The following is a 20,190-nucleotide window of genomic DNA, read 5'->3' as shown; positions in this document are numbered from 1 at the left end:
TTCTACGCTTGTGCCAATTTGCCTTTGCTTCTATGCAAAGTTAACTACATATTTTTTTTAAATTTTCCGCACTCTTTGCTGCATTCAACCCAAAAAGCGCCGGAAGTTTCGATAAGGTTGCTGTCGTTGCCTCTCCTCCCACTCTTCTCTCCCCTCTCTCTATCTCTCTGTTACCCAGTTCGTAGGTGGCCTGACTTCGATTGCCTCTCAGTCTCATTTTGCCGCATGACACGGCAGCCATAAAATATTCGACCAAAGTGCACTCACACTTGCACACACATACATGCAGAGTCTCTTCTGTCCACACATACACACACACACACTCACGTAGTTGTGGTTTCAATAATCAATGAGTTGATTTTATGAAATTTCTGTTTACCTCACATGTCTCGCCTTGCCGCCCCTTGTGCCACAATATTTTGGTTTAAAACTCACACACACATACACACACACGTACACTCGTTAAGCTCTCTTGCCTGTGTGTGTGGGGCAAAATTGTATTAACGAGAGTTTTGGAATTTTTTGCATGCATTTTCGCATTACTGGCTCACAGGGTTCAGGTTGAGTTTCTAGCACAAGAAGCACAAGCTGACCCAGCATGAGGCGTGTTTGATTGTGGCTCAAAGGTCAAATGAATTTTAATTAATATTTTAATTAACAAAACCGCAAGCTGAACCAAGCGTTCGCTCAACCACTCAAAACGTTTCACATGCATTTTTGCTAAAATTAATTTCACAATAATGCTGTATAAATAGCTATATCTATTACTTATATACCTATCTCTCTCTTTCTCTCTCTATGTTTCAGAAATACCGTATTTAATTTAAGCATACACGATCTCGCGGAACAGCAACGTCTGATATGGACGTCGCCGGAGGATGATACCAAAATGTGTCTCGTCAAGGGCAAAGATGAGGTGAGTAAATTGAAAACATATCTATAAATAAAATATAATAAAAGAGATTAGTTAAATCTATTTAGTAATGAATGGTTAAGAAAGTCATAAAAGTGTAAAGATGAGTTTAATAGATATGAAAATGGTATTTTTATTGATTTGTTCAGAAAAATTAGACTGTATTAAAAGAAGGTAAATGAATAGTATTTCAATTGATTTAGTGTAGTGGAACTCGCTATTTGGTATATTTGGTATTAAAAAATATAAGGATGTGGTAATTCTATAAAATTGTTTAGTGAAGTGAAGTTCGACATTTGGTATATTTGGTAATAAAAAAAAGAAATAGTAGTGGAAATAGTATTTCTATTGATTTGTTGAGAAAAGTGAAACTGCAATTTGGTATATTTGGTATTAAAAATGTAATCATTAAAGTGAAATTCGCAATTTGGTATATTTGGTATTAAACTTAAATGGAAATAGTATTTCAATTGATGTGTTTAGTAAAGTGATTTGGTACTTTTGGTATTAAAAAAAAAGATTTCTATTGTTTTGTAAAGTGAAATGTGGGATTTGGTATATTGGGTACTAGAAAAAGAAAAGCAAAAAAGAAAGAAAATCGCGATTTGGTATTTTTGGTATTAAAAAAAGGATATAGTAATTGATTTAGTGAAGTGAAATTCGCAATTCAAATATTTCGTAGAACTTATTTTTAAATATTAATTAGATTTCGCTTAATTTCTCAATTTATATTTTTTAAAGATTATGGCTAATGGTGTAAAGGCATTTTTTGTGGTATTTTTAATACCAGAAATACACCAATAACCTTGGTCAAAGGTTTAAGATACAAGTTATCAATATTTCTCTTTTAGTAAAGTAAAAAAAAAACCTATTTAAGTGATTGATTTCATAGATTATTTTAAAAGTTGAATGCTTAGCATTTGGTCAAATCTATCAAAAATCAATTGCACTTAACCAAATACCAATTATTTTTTCCATCAATCAGATTTAAATAGAGCAGAAATCGATTGCGATTTAAAATTTTGCGAAACTAAAACGTGGCTATAAATCAGAGCTCATCATTCAATTTGGCAGCTGCAATAAAAAAGTGTTGTATTTGCAAATATCGATAAAGTTTTCAGCTTCGGCATTTGGCTTTATGGTAATTTCAATTTTCGTTTCAATTTCCAATGCAATTTGTATTTTGCGTGTCTCTTCTCTTTTTTGTTGTTGTAGTTTTTGTTGCTTTTGTTTTTGTTTTTCTTGTTGAAAGTTGTTTTGGGGGCAAAATGCTTCCGTTGCGAGCCAAGAAAGCGAACTAAAAGAAAAACAAAGCAATAAAATGTTTTCCGTTGCATTTCTCTACTTCTTCTCTCTCTCTCTCTGTGGGAAATTGATTTATGCAAGTTCTTTTTGTGAGAAATCGAAATAAATTTATTGTTTGCATTGTTAGCCCAGTTTTTTGACCCATTAAGAAAAGTGCTAAAAGCGACACAAAAAGAAGTTGGCTTAGAAGAGTTTTTTTCGTTTTTTCTTTTTCTTTTCTGTTTTGTTGACTATCTTGGTTAATGGAAATGCCAAACGATTTCGGATTTAATTTGGCAGCAGCTGCTTTCTATTGTTGTTGTTGTTGTTGTTGTTGTTGGCTTGCGCCTTTCGTTTCCGGTCAACTAAACAAAATGACAAGGAGAAATGAAGGACATGCTGGCATTTCTTGTGCCCCGCCTCTTCTCCTTTTCGCGTTGCATGCTCAAGTGCACTTCTGGCTGCCGCTGACGTAATTAAGCAACACTTGTTGTTGCCACACACACAACACAACACAGCGCAACACTCTCGCTGCAACATTTGCTGCAAACACTTTTCGTAGCAGGTGTAATTTGTTGAACTCAATTTGCTTCACTTGACTTGGTTCCTTTCTCCCCCCTTCTTTGCCTTGTTATTTATAGCATCCAAAAAGGAAAGAATTAGCCTTAGAGAGAAAGAGGGTGCCACCTTGCCACCTTCTTGTGTGTGGCATGACGTGCACGCTAGTCATTTGGCATTTGCCTTTCTGCTTCCACTAATGAAAAGTTTAAAATTTACAATTTTAATTAGCTGGCATTTGGCTAATTCCAGCTGCAACTTGGCCTCTAATAGAGATACGAAGCTAATCGCAAAGCGATTTTTGGGCGACTGCCTAAAAGCATTCCACAAACACACACACACACACACACACACACACACACACTATGCAATTACGATTCCTCCATAAATACTATAACAACAACTCACGCGATGCGTTATCCAACACTGGCCGCAAAAAAAAAACTTTGATTTATGCCTCCAACTGCAGCTTAGTTGAATGCTTTTCCAAATTACAGACTGCGTTGCAAGTTGCAAGTCTAATTTAAGACTCTCTCTGGCAATTTATTAAACAATCTGTTGGCCGCCATCATTTCATTTCATTTCATTTAAATGCGTCGCGTTACGCAACACTGCAAATAATTTCGACCGTAACACGAAAACATGCAAACAAACAAAACGCCCCGAAAAAAAACTTTTCTCATTTACGCTGAATATTTTAAGGCCCAATTGTTTGACCGGTGTTGCTACAGCAAAAACAAAAAAATTCATGGTTGTAAAATTTGTTGAGCGTGGCAAGCGAATGAACGAACAAAAAAAAAAGAAATATCCACATAGCAAAAAGAAGAAGAAACTGTTCATTTAATAACGCGCTTTCAAAATGAGCGAACTCTCGTGTTGTTTTCCTTTCAATACCCTGCAAACTTTGTTTGAGCACAAAGGAGATACTGAACTGAGAAGATAAAGATATAATAGATAAGTTTGTAAAGTTTTTGGTCACTTTAATAAATTAATAGTAAAGCATTTTGTTAAAGAAAAAATACTTAATGAGTTCATATAAACTAATGATGCTAGCTTAAATAAGCGGTTTAAAAATATAAAAACTAGGAATATCTACATATTAGGTAGAAAATAATTTAATATCTCCATTAAAAGCGAACACAGAAATATATCCTATCGGATCTGAAACTGCTAAAGATTTTTGCTCAACATTTTTTGTTATTTCCTTTCTCATTAGAAAAAATACTTCAGCCTATTATTAAAAAACACTTTATCTATTTAAACTTTCATCAGAAATTAATGTTAAAATCAAGTAACTATGAAATACATAAAAATACTATACTAATACCAAATTTCTATACTATTCTGTTATATTTTTCGAACTTAAAGAGAAATCTATGTGAGTTCTTAGTCAAAAGTAAATTTGAAACATTTTTATAATGAACTCTTACTCAAATTTAAATCTTAGTGGGTCTCTAACCATTAGAGATAGTTATAATTTTAAAGTCTAAAGATGTTCAAATACCATATAATTTTATTTAAGGAAAAGTTAACTTTAAATCAGCTCTTAAAGTTCGGTCTTTATTTACTTATTGTACTTTGTTCAGTTATGAAGGCTTTCTTTAGGGTATTGCATAGTTTATAATATCAAGTAGACTTTCCTTATTTATTTTAAACCCATAATGGCAGTCATTTCACACAAAAAAAGAAGGAAAAAAGTGTGCGCCGGATGCTGCAAAGTTGTGCTATCAAAGCGCTTTATACATTGGCCGTATCACGGTTACGGTTATGGATTTTCCACTCACAGAATCGAATATATGTATGTAAGTGTGATTATAGCTGCACCACTGAGCACTCACACTCACACACACACACACATATTTGCATTGTCGTTGTCGCTGTCGCCACTGAAAGCTTGTTTTAAATTTTTAATTGATTTATTATTTGCCGCAATGTTTTATTAAACTTGCGTAAACAGCGGTAAAAAGCAACCGCTTGACACTCTCTCAATCCACAGCAGCCTCGGGCCACGCCCCCAGCCCCCTTCACTCCTCGAAATGAGCAATCGATGAGGGGAGCGGAGAGAAGAGAGCTTCGAGTCAAACCGAGGCAACTTCCACCTCCACAACCAAAAATCCTGAAATGGTCAAATAAAATGAACATTAAATGCGGTCAGCCATTTATCCAGAACAATCTACTGTGTGAATTCTGTGTGTGTGGGTGTGTGTGTGCACATGGTGCGAATTAATTAATGAAACCAAGTTAAAATATTTGATCAAATTATTTAAGCCAAGCGACACGCTGAACCAACAACAAAATATTTGCACGCAAACTTTGCATGCTGCAAAATATTTGCGTAGAATTTTAATTGTGTTTCGACAAAAATCGAAATGCGACAAAAAAAACTGATGACAATTATCTGCTGCTGGTTGGTAAAATATTATATAATCACTACATTTTCGTGTGGGCAACTTTAAAGTGTATGTGGCGTATACTTAATGTGCTTCATTCATTCGTTTATTGCGTATACGTTGCGTATGCCACATTTTTAGACCCCCAAAAGGAAAAAGAGTTTTATATTTATAATTCTTTAGTTGCTTTGGCTGAAAATCTGTTATATTTTTATCTTTATAGTAAAACTATGTATATCGATATACCAAATATAGCCTTTGGAATAATTTAGTATTTTTTGGTACATAATTATTGTTAGTAGCTTTGGTTGAGAATCTAGTATATTTTGATGATAAAACTATATTGATATACCATAAATAAATTTCCATATAGTTTAGTATTTTTGCAGTATATTTTCGGTATATTTGTGTAATGACAACTAGGGAATTTATAATTCCTTAATTGGTTTGGCTGACAATCTGATATATTTTCTCTTCTACGGTATAGAAGACACAAATATATCGATATACCAAATATATCCTGCGGTATATTTGAGTATTTTTTGTATATTATTATTCTTAGTTGTTTTTGCCGACTATCTGATTATAAGATGGAATATCAATATACTATCGATATATAATGCAGTATATTTTGGTATTTTCCGGTATTTTAGTATATTAGTATTTTTGGTATATTTTATTTATTATTTGCAGAACATGTTTTATTGAAAATGGGTATCTTACAGTCGACCCCACTCATTTTTGTAGCATTTTTTCGGTATATTATTTTGGTATATTTTATAGAATAAGGTTTTATTGAAAATGTGTAGCGAGTATTTCACAGGCTAGCACACTCAGCTCTAGCTTTCATGCTTGTCTTTATTTACCGCCTCTTTTCTAGTATTTTATTTACTCTGCATTCTTTGCATATTAAGAGCTCAATTAATATAGTTGAACTAGTTTTGCTAGCCAGTCAGTATATTTACTTGTGGGGCATCGCAATCCCACAGGAAACTAAAATCAATCATTCGAAATGTCAATCGGCGGCGGGCGAGAAGAGTAAAAATAAAATACCTTTTAGGCCAAACAATATTCTCGATGTTGTTGTTGTTTTGTGTTTTGGCCAAGCATTTTTCCCCCGATGCACAAATAAAAGACAAACAGACGATTAATTTTGAATGGCAGGCGAAATTTTTGGTCAAGCCTTCGGGCAAAAGAAACGAAAAAGGAGAAAAAAAAGTAAATAAACAAAGTGTGTGTGGATAGGAAAAATGGAATCGTTGCCGAGGTCAACAGATTACGCACAAGCAAAGAGAGAAGGGGGGAAACGGGAAAACGGCTTTAGCAGAATTAATGAAATTCCAAATGCCAGAGCAGAATGTCAAAACGAAATGAGTGATTTGAATGGCGTCCATGCCACGCCCCCTTTAACTGTAGTACAGATAGTTGAATGGTTGGTTAGATGGATGAATGGATGGATGAATGGAAGTCGAAGCACTTTTGTGGTCGATTCTCCGACTCGGATGTCGATCTGAATGCGAAAGCGAGTCGAAAGTGTTGTTGGCCAGTCACCTGTGCATAAATTAAAAGCACTTCCGCACTCGCAAATGAAATGAACAATGCCTCGAATGAGAAATTGTATTTCTGGCCAGCTTAATGATGAAGGCAGAAAGGAAGAACAATTCAACATTTGGTCAACCACTGAATTGACTGCAAGGCATTCTAATTATTTTGGTTCAATAAATGAGCCACAAAATGTGCTTGGCTTTTGCTCATTTGCTAGAGACTTTACACAAGTTTGATTTTGCAAAAACGAATGAAAAACTTGCCTGTCATTCATTCTTCATGTTGCTCGTCAAATTATTAAATGCAAATGCTTTACAATTTTGCGCAACTCATTTGCCAAAAAAGAAGGGCCCCAAAGTTCTGCTCCAACTTGTCTCTCTGTTTGCGTATCATTAACAAAATTTGTTGCCCACCTGCAAAGAGAAAGACAGAGCAGAGACTGCTGTCAAAAGTTACATAAGTCGCATTTCAAGTCGGCTAACCGTAGGCGTATGCCTTCAAATTGATGTGTCCTGTTTCGTCCTGTTCTGTCCTGTCCTGTCCTTTTGCTCTCTGACAACACACTCGAAACATTTTCCGAACATTTTCCAAAACGTTTGCCTGCCAAATTGGACAACATTTGCCAACCTTCTTGCCATATCTGCTTGCCACATTTTCCACTTGCCTCTAGCCTATTGCCTTTGCCTCTTACCTCTTACCTTTTGCCACTTCTCCCTTACCTCTTACCTCTCATTTCTTGCCACACTTTAAGCTGACAAACAAATTTCCATTGTCGACGTGATTAATGCCAAATTTACTTTATTTGCTTGCTACAACTGAGATTATGTCATGTTGAAAACTTTTCTTGTCTTTTTGCTGCTTTCAAATTTTATTTTAAATGAAATAGTTCCCTGCAGGGCAGTATTTTCATATACGAAATATTTATGAAACATTTAAAATTTGTATAAAATAGTTTCACTCAAATATTGTTCGGTATTTATATTAAATAATACAAATTGTAGAAAATATATAAAAAATATTTTTGTATGCCAATTAGTTGCATTGGTTGACAATCTGGTATATTTTTTGCTCTATATGGTATATTTTGAATGTAGTATTATATCAATATACCAATTATTGTTTTGGTATATTTTCAGTATTTTTACGGTATATTGATTTGGTATATTTTAAAATAAATACCAGACTCTTTAGTGCAATTAGTTGCATTGGTTGACAATCTGGTATATTTTGAATATAGTATTATATCAATATATCAATTATTGCCTTTGGTATATTTTCAGTATTTATACGGTATATTAATTTGGTATATTTTAAAATGAATACCGCACTCTTTAGAAATCATTTCAAAGCTGGTATTTCATATATCCATATCTCGAGCTCATTTAAAAAATTTTAATTTTTTTCATTACAATTTATTCAAATATTCGACAGTATTTATATGTAATAAAATGTACATAATTTGCAGTTTATTGCAGTATATGAAATTAAATAAAATGCGCATAAATTTGCATAGAACAATGCATTAAAAAAAAAGGTGCAACTAACAGTAAAATGAATTATGAGGTAAAGCAAAAAACAAAAGAGAGCTGCTAAAACAATAAACAGCAGCAGCAGCTACCAAAAGAGAGCAAATTAATAAATTGTACACTTAATTGCAATCTCCTCTCGCAGGAATGCTAAAAGCGCCTCCTCCTCTTCCCCTCTCTTGCTCCTCTCTGCTTCTGTGTTAATTACAACAGCAGCAATAATGAAAAGTACAACAAACAAAAGCACAAGTGACATTCCCCAGTCCTCAGTCCCGAGTTCCTAGTTTGCTTTTCACACACAAACAGAGACAGAGACAATCGACCCCATTCCAAATTGCCGCATGCCTGTGTAATTGTTGTAAAATGTGTTTTGTTAATTTATTTAAATTTATGCGCAAACGCTGCACAAGCCAAGCAGCAACAACAACTAGGACAACAATGACAACAACTCTATAACTAACAGCCTGGCAACAGCAAAACCGCAAACTAAGTAACGACAACAACAACGAGAACTCGACAAAGCAGCAACGCAAACAGTTTAAATATTTAAAACAATAAACAAAATGAAATGGAATATGTTGTCTGTCTGACTCAGCTGAGTTCCCAGAGGCAGCAGCCCAGAGCTGAAATTATGAAATCATTTGAGAGTAAATTTCCAAATTACCAAATAAAATGCAAAAGCTTAGAAGAGAAATAGTGAAAGAGTGAAACTACTTTCCAACTAACTGCATAAATATATTATTTCTAGGTAACAATTGTAATACAATTTTGTGCGAGAGAAATTTGAAATTAGAAATTACAAATGTTGCACATGATTTGTTTTTATTAAGTTGCAATTTGCTGTTTGCCACTTGTAACTTAATAGCTGATTATTATTGCACATAAATTGCTTTGCTTTTGATTGGGGCTTTTTCTTAAAATGATTCTACATTGCTTTAAAAAATTGAGCAAATTGATATGGTTGTTCTTAGGTAACTTCTAAAATTCTTAAATTCTTAATTGAATAATATGTCAATATTGCCATAATTAGCTAAGTTTTTGATAGGGTATAAATAGGAGCTAATTCTGAAAATGATTCTACATTAAATAATTTGTTAAGATTTAATTTGAATAGCTCTGTTTTTGATTTCAAAATGTGTCTTTTTCTTAAAATGTTTCTACATTAAGTAATTAGTTAATATTGACGATGAGTAGCTTTGTTTTGATTTTGTAATGTAAGCCAAATGATTAAGGTTTAAACAAGTTTTTTTTTTAATAACTCTTAATTGAATAGCATATTAAACTAATAACTTAATGAATTTCTTAAACAATATTTATTTGCTCTAATTTTAAAATACAACCCACGCAACATTTTTGTATCAATAAACTTTTCAAAATCATTACTTTAGGGACAAGTAAAGTAAAATATATTTGGTTGCGCTGATCTGATTCTATTTTTATTCAAAAAGTGAGCTAGTTATTTGCAATTAATATGCTTACTAAAAACAATATTTATTTACTCGTAATTTCACATCAAAAAGTGAACTATGTTAATTATGTGCAACATTAATATATTATTCAATCAAGAATTACTTTAACAAAAACCTTATATATTTGGTTTATTTTTTAAATGAATGAATAACTGAAATTTAAAATCAATTAAGTTATGTTATGTGCAATTTTAATGTTTTATTCAATTAACAATTCAATAGAAAAAAGTAGCAAAAAGTTATTCATTTGCTTTTATTGCAAAATCAACCTCATAAATGTAGATTTGCAATTTCTTTATTTATTGAAGTATGTTTTTCACATTTCTTTTCTCACTTTTTGTGCTTTCAATTCAAGTTAAAGACTTGTGTTAAATTTGCGAATTGTAGTTACAAAAACAAAGGGAAAACTAATGTGGTACATGGTGAAAAGGGAATGTGGCATAGAGTTTGGGGTTGGGATGGGAGTTGGGGCTTTGTGCAACAGCAAATAAATGGCAAGAACTGAAACCGAACGTCACTAAATATGCACATGAATTGTATTCAGTTTTCTATTTCTATTTCTATTTCTGTGTTGTGCCTAGGGTAAATTGTGCAAAATTAGTAGGCAAACAAACGAAATATTTAAATATTTTAGCACAGACAGAGAGAGCAACAGGAACTCAGACAAAGAGAGAGAGAAGTTAAATGGAAAATGCTTCTGTGCCGGGGAATATTTCAAATCATTTGTCATGACACAGTGCACTGCACTTCCGTTGTGTACGAAGAGAGAAAGAGATAGAGAAAGAGAGAGAGGGAGTAAAGAGGAAAAGAGAGGTGCACTTTCAGTTGGCAAAAGTTTTGCCAACGAGAGGCGCACGCTGCGTATGCGTATTTTATGGCAAAGTGCAAAAGGTGAACTGCAACTGGGAGCATTGCCTTTTAATATTTATTGAGTTGCAAGTTGGTTAGCTGCATGCCTCTTTCCTCTTTCCTCCTTACTCTACTGTCTACTCTGCTGTTTCCTGCTTTTTAAGTGTATTTGTTACGCATTAAATATTTCAATTTGCAAAACATTTATGCTAAACACACACACATAAACACACACATGCTGAGATTGTTGCCAGCTAGTTCTGGCGGATGCTTTCCGGCCTCGTTAGCAGGCCAAACTACAGCAGCAGTTGCAATATTTAGGCCAAATGGCAAATGGCAAATGGCAAACGGAAGTGGAAGTGCGCGTTTTTGATGAACACATGCATATGCTAGCTCTCTCTCTCCCACTTCTCTATCTCTCACTTTCTTCTCATTTGCAGTAGCATTTTTCATTGCACATTTCCCATTTCCTTGCGAAATTACATCGCCGTTTTACTCAACCACAACACAAATTATTATTATTGTGCAACAAAACAGTTTTGCACATCTTTATTAGCTATCAAAGTGCTGCAACTTTGGTTTCCCATCTCTGAACATGAGATTTGGTGTAAGAAAAAGAATAAGGGAAATTCAATTTATATTAACATAACGATATAAGCAGCTGGAAACAATTTCATTTATTTCTTACATTTTAAAGATGTAATATTAAAAGACAAAGAAGTCTACTTTCTATTCGAAGTTATTGTGATTGGGCATATATTTGAAACATATATTTTAATTCTATTTGATGAAATTCAATACAACTAAGTTGCAAAATATTTTAGGTAAAAATAAAAGGGTATTTTGGTAGATTCAAGTACTTTTCGGTATATTTTAGTATGTGTTAGGTATATTGGTTCTGTATAGTTTAGAATCTGTTTATTATATTGATTTGGTATATTTTAGTATTTTTAGTACATCGATATTGTATATTTTAGTATTTATTTGGTACATGTATTTGGAATATTTCAGTATATTTCGGTATATTGATCTGGTATATTTCAGAATATATTGACTATATTGGATTTGGTATATAGTATGTTGTTTTGTGTGGTATATAGTTTTGATATATTTCAGTACTTGTTTGGTATATTGATTTGGTATATTTTAGTATCGTATTGGTATGTTGATTCTGTATATTTTAGTACTTATTTAGCATATGGATTTGGTATATTTCAGTATTTGGTTGGTATATAGATTCGGTATATTTCAGTATATGTTCGGTATATTGATTTAGCACATTTTAGTATTTGTTTGGTATATATATTCGATATATTTTAGTATTTGTTTGATATATATATATTTGTTATAATTTAGTATTTGTTTGGTATATTTACGTAGTATATTTTAGTATTTGTTTGTTATATATTTGGTATATTTTAGCATTTGTTTGGTATATTTTGGGAACAACGTCGCACTGTTATTGCTTCTGTTGAACATGAGTAGCGGGCATTCCACAGTCGAGCATACTAGACTGTGGTTTTCTTCCTTGTTGTTTAGTTGAAATACAGTTTATAAAAAATTATTTGTTAACTACAAATAATTGAGTATTTTCATTACAAGTGTATTAATTAGCAGGCAGAAAACACAATTTAAAGTATTGATTGTTGATTGATTCTCTTCGGAATATAATAGTTGTAAATAATTTAAGTTATACAGCATTTAATTCTAAGATAATATTAAGATATTTCTTTAAATTAGCTGTCTATCTCTCACTCCTCTTTTCTCTACCAATACTAATGCAATTTCTTTGATTTTCTCGTACCTTTGCAGGAGGCCTGCCAGAACTACATTCGGATCATGGTGGTGCCGTCGCCTGGTCGTCTGTTTGTGTGTGGCACGAACTCGTTTCGGCCGATGTGCAACACGTATGTGATCAACGACAGCAACTACACGCTGGAGGCCACCAAGAATGGTCAGGCTGTGTGTCCCTACGATCCACGACACAATTCCACCTCGGTGCTGGCGGGTGAGTGATAATTTCTCCTTCTCTTTTTACCTTCTATTGTTTATATATACTCTGACTATGCAAAAATGCAATTAGCAACCGCAAAAGTGCTGAATATGTGGAATATTTTGAATATGAATGCGAGTATTTGTTTGCTGCATTCAATTTGCTTTTATTCTCGAATACCAATCGCATTTATAAATTGTCATGCGTGGGGGAGGGAGGAAGTTGCACCCTTCGCTTCTCCCGTCCACTCTAGTTAGCTGTTGTCCTTGCTCCTTCTTCCTTTGTTTACGCTGAGGGGTGCCATAGATTTTGTAGTGCTATTGTTTGACAGCAACGCGCTGAATAATGTGTTGTATGCAAAATATATGCCACAATAAAATCATATTTTATATTCAATTCACACTGACTGCATACCCTGTACGTGCAGTAAAGCAACGAAGGGAATGTTAAACCTGAATAATGAATTACATATTTGAAATTCATAAGTTAACTTAGATAAACAGCTTTGCAACGAATTTATATAATTTATCGTAAAACAGAAAAAGTTAGCTACTGATAATTAAGAGCTATCAGAACAAATTTTATTTATTTTTAAACCCACTTTTCATAGGGTAAAAGGATATCTAGAAATGCGAAAACTAGAGCTTAAAATATAAGGATTTTAGTTTGTATTACCTTGTTAATAAAATTGTAAAGCTAACTTAGAAAAACAGTTTTGATATCAAGAACTTTGAAAACTGAAAATAGATTTTTTTTGATGTGCTCATCAGTTCGTTCGTTCATTTAAATATTATTCGAAAAATTTGGACTTTTATTGTCAGATCTTTTGCAGAGCTATAAATCAGTTTGAACATCTTTTATTTTCACTACTGTAAAGTACTTAAAATACTAAAGTATTTTATGTATCTCTCAGTACTAAAATTGTATTACTAAGCTTCAACAGCATCTTTGCTGCTTTTGGAAATACCTTCTTAAAATTTTACTTGGCTTCACTTCAGTTCCCTCTTTTCTTTAAGCAGCGTATCTTCATGTCGAGCACACTCAATTCTACCCTATTCTTTGTGTTTTTCTATTGTAACAATTTTGAATATTTGTTTGAGGCGCTGCTTGGCAACGCTTTAAACTCGAAGTAGACTCTAGATCGAGAGGGGAAATCGAAGGAGGGAAAGCGTTGTGGCTTTTGAATTCGTTTTGCATACTGTTCGAGGCGTCGCTGTTGACGTTGATTTTGTTGTGTTTATATAGCGTTTTATTGAAATTTATGACAGTATTTGCCAGCAATAACATTTTGTGTGGGGGAAGAGGGCGTGAGAAGTGGGCGTGGCATTTGCATTATTTGTTTGCGAAGATGACAGCCAAACAAACCGCGACATTTTTTCTTGCCACTAAATTTTCAATTGTTTGCATAAGTCAACAAATGAAATTGAGGGCAAATTGGGCAGGTGATGAAAGTAGGTGAAGAAGGGGAAGATATAGAGGGGAAAGAGGTGTGAGAAGAAGGGAAGATATAGAAGAAGAATTGGAAGAAAAAAAGTTATATATGGCTAATAATAATTTTGGTATATTTTGCTCGTTTTAGTATATTTTGAATATAGTACTGTATACATATACTAATATAGTATATTTTTAGTATTTAGTGGTATATTATTCGGTATAATTTCAAAATAATACCACACTGACTACTGACTTAGTTATTTTTATTGACAATGTGGTATATTTTTCACTCTAGGGGATATTTTGAATAAAATGCCACATTTTTTGGTATATTTTAGTATATTAGAGGTATATTAATTTGGTATATTAGGAAATAAATACCAATATGTCAAATATAGCCTTTGGCATATTTCTAGTATTTTTGTGGTATTTCAGTTTGGTATATTTTTAAATTAATACTGCACTATTTTGCTTTTACCCAAGCATATTTGACTGTAGATTTCTTACTTACTTTTTTCATGGTAAAAAGTGTTGTACGCGACATTTTTTGCCAGAGAATTTCCCGATATATTCGCAACTTAGTTTAGTTTCATGCACTTTTGGCTTGGCAGTTTTTTTAGTATTTATTGCTTAAAAATAACGCTAAATAACTGTGTGAGTGTATTCCCTCTCTATCTTTCTCTATCTCTCTCTCTCTCTCTTTCTTTCCACACTTCCCTATGTATTTCTCACTCTCTCTCTTTACTACTCTGCAAAATTTGATGCAGAATTATGCAAGTTTTTGAAGCTGGCGAAATCAAGCAGTAAACATGCAATTTTGGCAACTGCCAACTGACGGCAAACATGGTTAACTCTACAGTGTGTGTGTGCTTGGCTTCTTGCCACTCAGTTCTTCCCCTCCCCATCTCTCTCCCCCCTCCGTTGCTATCTCTTGCGTTAGCTGCAGCTGACGCTGCTTTTGGTTGTGATAATATTTCCACTTGGCGCCCATAAATCGACGCTCTTCGCGGCTTGTTGAAGTTTCGCCAACGTGATTTGTTTGCATTTCATTGTCTGCACACAAGTTTAGCTTAGAGTGTGGTGGTGGGGGAGGGAAGTACAAGAGGGGAAGGGGCTGCCAGCGAAAAGTTTTGCGCCAGGGCCAAATACAAGCTGGCGCCTCTTGTGCCATAATATCGATAAACGTTTGTAACTAACTTCAAAGTGTTTGTGGTCATATGTTTACAGCAGCGAGTGGGAGTGTGTGTGTGTGTGGGAGTGTGTGTATCTGTATGTGTGTGGGGCCAAGTGTTGCGGCAAACTTCCGGCGGATGCAACCGACATGTGTGCCACGTCCATTGAGGCAGTTGCTCTCGTTGCTGTTGTTGTTTTTCATCTGCTGTTTTCTGCTCGTTCGGTTCAATGTGGGTCATAAGAGTTTATCATCAACAAGCTGCCACATCCGGCGTCCTGTGCAACCTGAAGCTGAAGCTGCCAGCGAACGAGAACGAAACGAAACGAGTCGCAGGCTCTCTCTTTTGTTTTGATTTCACTTTGATTGCGTTTTATGGCGTTAATATTAAATCGACATTTTTTGCTTTTTCGCCTGTCGATTTATCGCCCAGGATTTGGTTATTTAGCAGTGGCGAAGAGTGGAGAGGGAGGAGTGGAGATTGTGGCAACCGCCATCTTGTTTAGATTACAAATTGGCCCAAGCGGAGCAGCCATAAAAAAAATGCTGAAGCGAGCGAGCGAAACAAAGTGAAAAGAAAGCAGCAGCTAAACTGAATGAAAATGTTATCAATTCGGTTTTTTCGGTTTACTTTTTTCATTTCGTTCGTTCGTGACATTTGTGGGCGTGGCACTTGATGGGTACTTTCTATCATTCAACATCTTTTTCACTCTTTTGTGCACAGGTTGTTGTTGTTGAGGAGCAGGGAGAGGGGGAGGTTTGAGGGCGTTGCGACAGTTTTTCTAACGCTAGCGCAAAAGTTCGTGGACAACATTTTTGTGCCAATTTCGCTGTGAAAATATTGTTGTAACCATGATGAAGTTTTCAATTGCTTTTCCCCAGCAATACAGCTGTCCAGCCTCAGTCTCTTTTCCCCTTCACATTCCCATTCTCAGTCTCAGTCCCAATTCTCTATTCACATTCACATTCACATTCACACAATTGTATTCAGAGGCGCATTCAATCGGCCATCGTTACAATATTGGCGGAAGGCACTTATTTTTGTTCGATTTAAAAACTGCATGCGAAATAAATTTCAATTGCACCCGCCAGAAAGAGAAAAAGTAGAGGAAAGAGGAAAGAGATAGACATTGAGAATAATACAAAAACTTTGCCAATAAAGAATTAAGCTAAACTTTCTTTTCGTTTTTTTGTCCTTTCGACTGTCAGTCAACTGCAACGAAAATAGAAATAGAGATTGAAATTGCCGATTGCCGATTGTCCATTTGGTGATGGGAGAAAAAGGACAATTTGTTCGCTTTTGTCGCCTAATTGGCTTAATGTTTTCATTGAGGGACGCGACTCGTATTCTCTCGTTGTTGCATTATGAATGAGCTGACTAAATGGCCGACAAATTAGCTAAAAGAACACTGTTAGTGTTGACAACAAGTGTTATCGAAGTTCTCGATGTTTATCGCTTAGAAAGTTATCATTTAGGAACAATGGATTCGACTCGCTTTCTCTCGACATTTAATTATGAATGAGCTGACTAAATGTGCGACCATTTGCAGGTACAATAATTAGCTGAAAGAACTCACCTAGTGATGACATCCCATGTTATCGAGGTTATCGAAATTTATCTAAATTTATTGTTGATACAGTTTTCAATGAGGGAAACGGACTCAACTCGAATCTCTTGATATTGGTTTATAAAAGAGCTGACTAAATGTTATCGAAGTTATCGAAATGAATCGATTATACAGTATTCATTGAAATTACACTCATTGATATTCATTAATTATACACTTTTCATCGATATATAATTATGAAGGAGCTGACTAAATGTGCAACGATATGCAGCTATAACTAAGTGATGATAGCTTTTAGTGTTATCGAAACTATCGAAGTGTAACGCTGGGAGAGACAACGCATTGGACTCTCTCTCTCTCTCTTTCTTGATCTCTCTCTCTTTCTCTTGATATTTAATTATGAATGAGCTGACTAAATGTTTGACCATTTGCGTCTGTAACAATTAGCTAGTTAGTGATGACAGTTTGTGATGTTATCGAAGTTATCGAAGTTTTTTCAAAATACGAATCTCTCTTTCTCGCTCTCTCTCTCCCTCTCTCGGTTAGAACTCAGTTAGTGATGACATCTTGTTGTGTTATCGAAGTTATAGAAATTTATCGTTGACACAGTTTTCGCTGCGTTTCATATGCAAATGTGGTTTACGTGTCTTGCATATTAAGTATACGCCTCGTTTATTAAAACATCAAACATCACTTGGCAGCAGCTTTTGTCGAGTATCTCTTCTTTCTGCTTTCTGTTTTGTACTTTTCTGGGTTCACTTCAAAAATATTTGGCTTAAATGTCTTACCGATTCGTGCACGCCCCACAGAACAATGCGAACAATAGTAATAAATAATTTATAAGTGCGCATTTGCCACATTAATCACGAGCCGACGCTGCCGCCTGGAAAAGCGAAAGCTGCGAAAAGAGCTAACGGGAAAATCCCTTGGCAAAAAGTTTTCCACCCATTCCTCGGTGTCCCCCTCCTCCCCCTCTCTGGTCGAGAGGCGACGCATATTAATTTCGGCACAAGCCCCCGGAGGGTATACTCAAACCCCTCCCCTCCCCCCTACCCTAACTTCTCGCCCCTTTTCGTTGGGGAGGCGCTGGCGAAGCGTACAAATTGCCATCACTTGCGTTCAATTTTAGACTTTTCCAAGCAAATGCACAGACGCGATTAAAACGCTGACGAATGGCGACGTTGTCGTAGGCGACAGGCGGTGTGGTGAGGGGAGGGCAGGGAAGCAGAGGGGGAAGGCTGTCCGAAAATGTCAAGGGCCAGAAGGACATTGAAACTGAACGTACGTCTGGACAAGGACAAGTTCCCAAAAAAAGAAAGAAAAAAAATGTGCTGGGCCAACAAACCATTTTGCCATTTGGCTATTTGCATATACAGCAACAACAATAAGAGTGACAGGGACAACAACAACAAACCAGAATTGGTCCAATTTTGGACGCGTCGCCGTTGTTTGGCATTTTAAAGCCCGACAACTCGGAGGCTGAAGCCCGTGAGGGAATATGGCGCATTATCGCATTTGCATATGACCGGAAAGGTTATATGTATGTGTGTATGTGTGTGTATTTGTGGCAGCAACTTGACCTTTTTCGTCATGTGCCTAGAGGCACAACTTATTCAGCACACACATGCCAACCAAATCCCTCAGCACATGCAACATTTTAATAGGAAATTGAAATTAAAAGCAGCATGAATTATGTAAAGATTTCACATATAAATACTTGTTGAATATTTGCAATAACTATTTTCGACTTAACTATCCACCCCAAAAGTATGCAACACTTTAAATAAATTTTGCAGGCAACTGTTCTCAGTTCTCACCTCATTTTAATAGCTAGGTTCACCACCAAAAATTGTTCCCACTCAATTATTATATACTCCGCTTAAAAGTATGCAACACATTTTAACAAAGCGCGCTTGCTATTTGCTGTTTTATTTGTATAGCCCCAAAAGTATGCAGCACATTTGCGTTCTATTATTTTGTAAATTGCTGAACAAACATTGAAACGCAAATCGCATTAACTGTTATTTTTGTTGGCAATTAATTGCACTGCAAATGCGTTCAAGTGCACAAACAAACAACAAACAACGCCCCAAGTTTAAAGTAAAGCGAGTGCGACGACTCGTAGCATGCAAATGCTTTGCAACAGATAACATATGGGCGTGGCACAAACGGCATACAAAATGAATATCAATGAACTGCAAGAGCGAAAGAAAACAATAAAATGCAAAAAAAAAGAACTTAACGTAACGAAACGAAAAAACGACGTAGCAACATACAAAGAATATGCACTGACGCGATACACGAAGAGGGGTTGGGGGGAGGGAGTGAAAGAGAGGCATTTGTGAAAACTGGGACAACGCTCGCAGCAGTTAAATAAATGATATCCCAGCGCTTGTCTGTTGTACCATGTGTATCCGTATCTGTATATCTGTGTTTTCGTATGTGTGTGCTTGTATTTGTATTTGTGCTGCTGCAGAAACTCATTAACTTTTGCTAAATGAGCACGGAAATAACAACAGCCCCGGAAGAACAAAAGCTGCAATGTTGTTGTTGCTGCTGTTAAATCTGATATGATCAGCATTAGAACCAGAACGGGATGAGTATGAGAACGCAATTTGACACACAGCGTTCAACATCCTCGATAGTATAGTGGTTAGTATCCCCGCCTGTCACGCGGGAGACCGGGGTTCAATTCCCCGTCGGGGAGAATGTTAGATTCACTTTTTTTAATTTTTCTAAATATCTACTAGATCGCTTTAGGCACTTTTCACATTATATTCCACTTTCTTGATTCTAATTTATATTTTGGGTAAATTCATTAGAGTAATCGGAATGTTTGCCTAGTTTCATATGTTGGGAAATTCTTTTGCTCTGAGTCATATTTGTAAAGCAGTTCAGTTGAATGTTGAATTCTGTTTGTGCGGGGGGGGAATTCGAACTGCTTTGTTATAAGAAGGCAGTTTGACCAACCTAATTCAACATCCTCGATAGTATAGTGGTTAGTATCCCCGCCTGTCACGCGGGAGACCGGGGTTCAATTCCCCGTCGGGGAGAGATGTTCAAATCTTTTTTTTTTTACTTTTTTACAATTTTTAAATTTGTATATAGTTTGAAATTACCTAAATATGTAATTGCATTTTATAAATATTATATAAATATAAAATTTTATTTAACACTTGAATAACAATTTAAAAAAAAAATAAATTATTTACATTCATTTAAAAATTTAAAAAAAGTGATTGAACATCTCTCCCCGACGGGGAATTGAACCCCGGTCTCCCGCGTGACAGGCGGGGATACTAACCACTATACTATCGAGGATGTTGTTCGCTTGCCAGCCAAATAGCCAATTTGTTACCGGGCACTGAGATCATTATGAGGCGCATTAGTAGCTGACATAGAAGAGTCCCAAAGTCATATTTAGATAATAATTAAGCGTAATTTTTCCTCAACATTTGCTTTAAAGTTTTCCGCTTTTTTCTTGCTTTAG

General features: G+C 35.2%; 1 protein-coding gene and 3 non-coding genes across 4 annotated transcripts in view; 3 read left to right on the top strand and 1 right to left on the bottom strand.

Moving 5' to 3' along the window:
* LOC117563887 (semaphorin-1A) overlaps window positions 1–20,190 on the top strand; it is a 217,539-nt gene that overhangs the window by 155,146 nt on the left and 42,203 nt on the right. Inside the window, 2 exon segments of the mRNA XM_034242445.2 lie at window positions 808–916; window positions 12,347–12,542. Coding sequence (XP_034098336.1) covers window positions 808–916; window positions 12,347–12,542 — 305 coding nt within the window.
* Window positions 19,336–19,407, top strand: Trnad-guc (transfer RNA aspartic acid (anticodon GUC)). Its single transcript has one exon. It is a non-coding gene; the product is annotated as a tRNA-Asp (tRNA).
* Window positions 19,682–19,753, top strand: Trnad-guc (transfer RNA aspartic acid (anticodon GUC)). Its single transcript has one exon. It is a non-coding gene; the product is annotated as a tRNA-Asp (tRNA).
* Window positions 19,950–20,021, bottom strand: Trnad-guc (transfer RNA aspartic acid (anticodon GUC)). Its single transcript has one exon. It is a non-coding gene; the product is annotated as a tRNA-Asp (tRNA).

Source organism: Drosophila albomicans, chromosome 2L (assembly GCF_009650485.2).
Source record: "Drosophila albomicans strain 15112-1751.03 chromosome 2L, ASM965048v2, whole genome shotgun sequence".
In the NCBI taxonomy this organism is placed as follows: Eukaryota; Metazoa; Arthropoda; class Insecta; order Diptera; family Drosophilidae; genus Drosophila; species Drosophila albomicans.
Note: the sequence above shows the minus strand (reverse complement) of the source record. Positions and strands in the feature narration are given on the sequence as shown.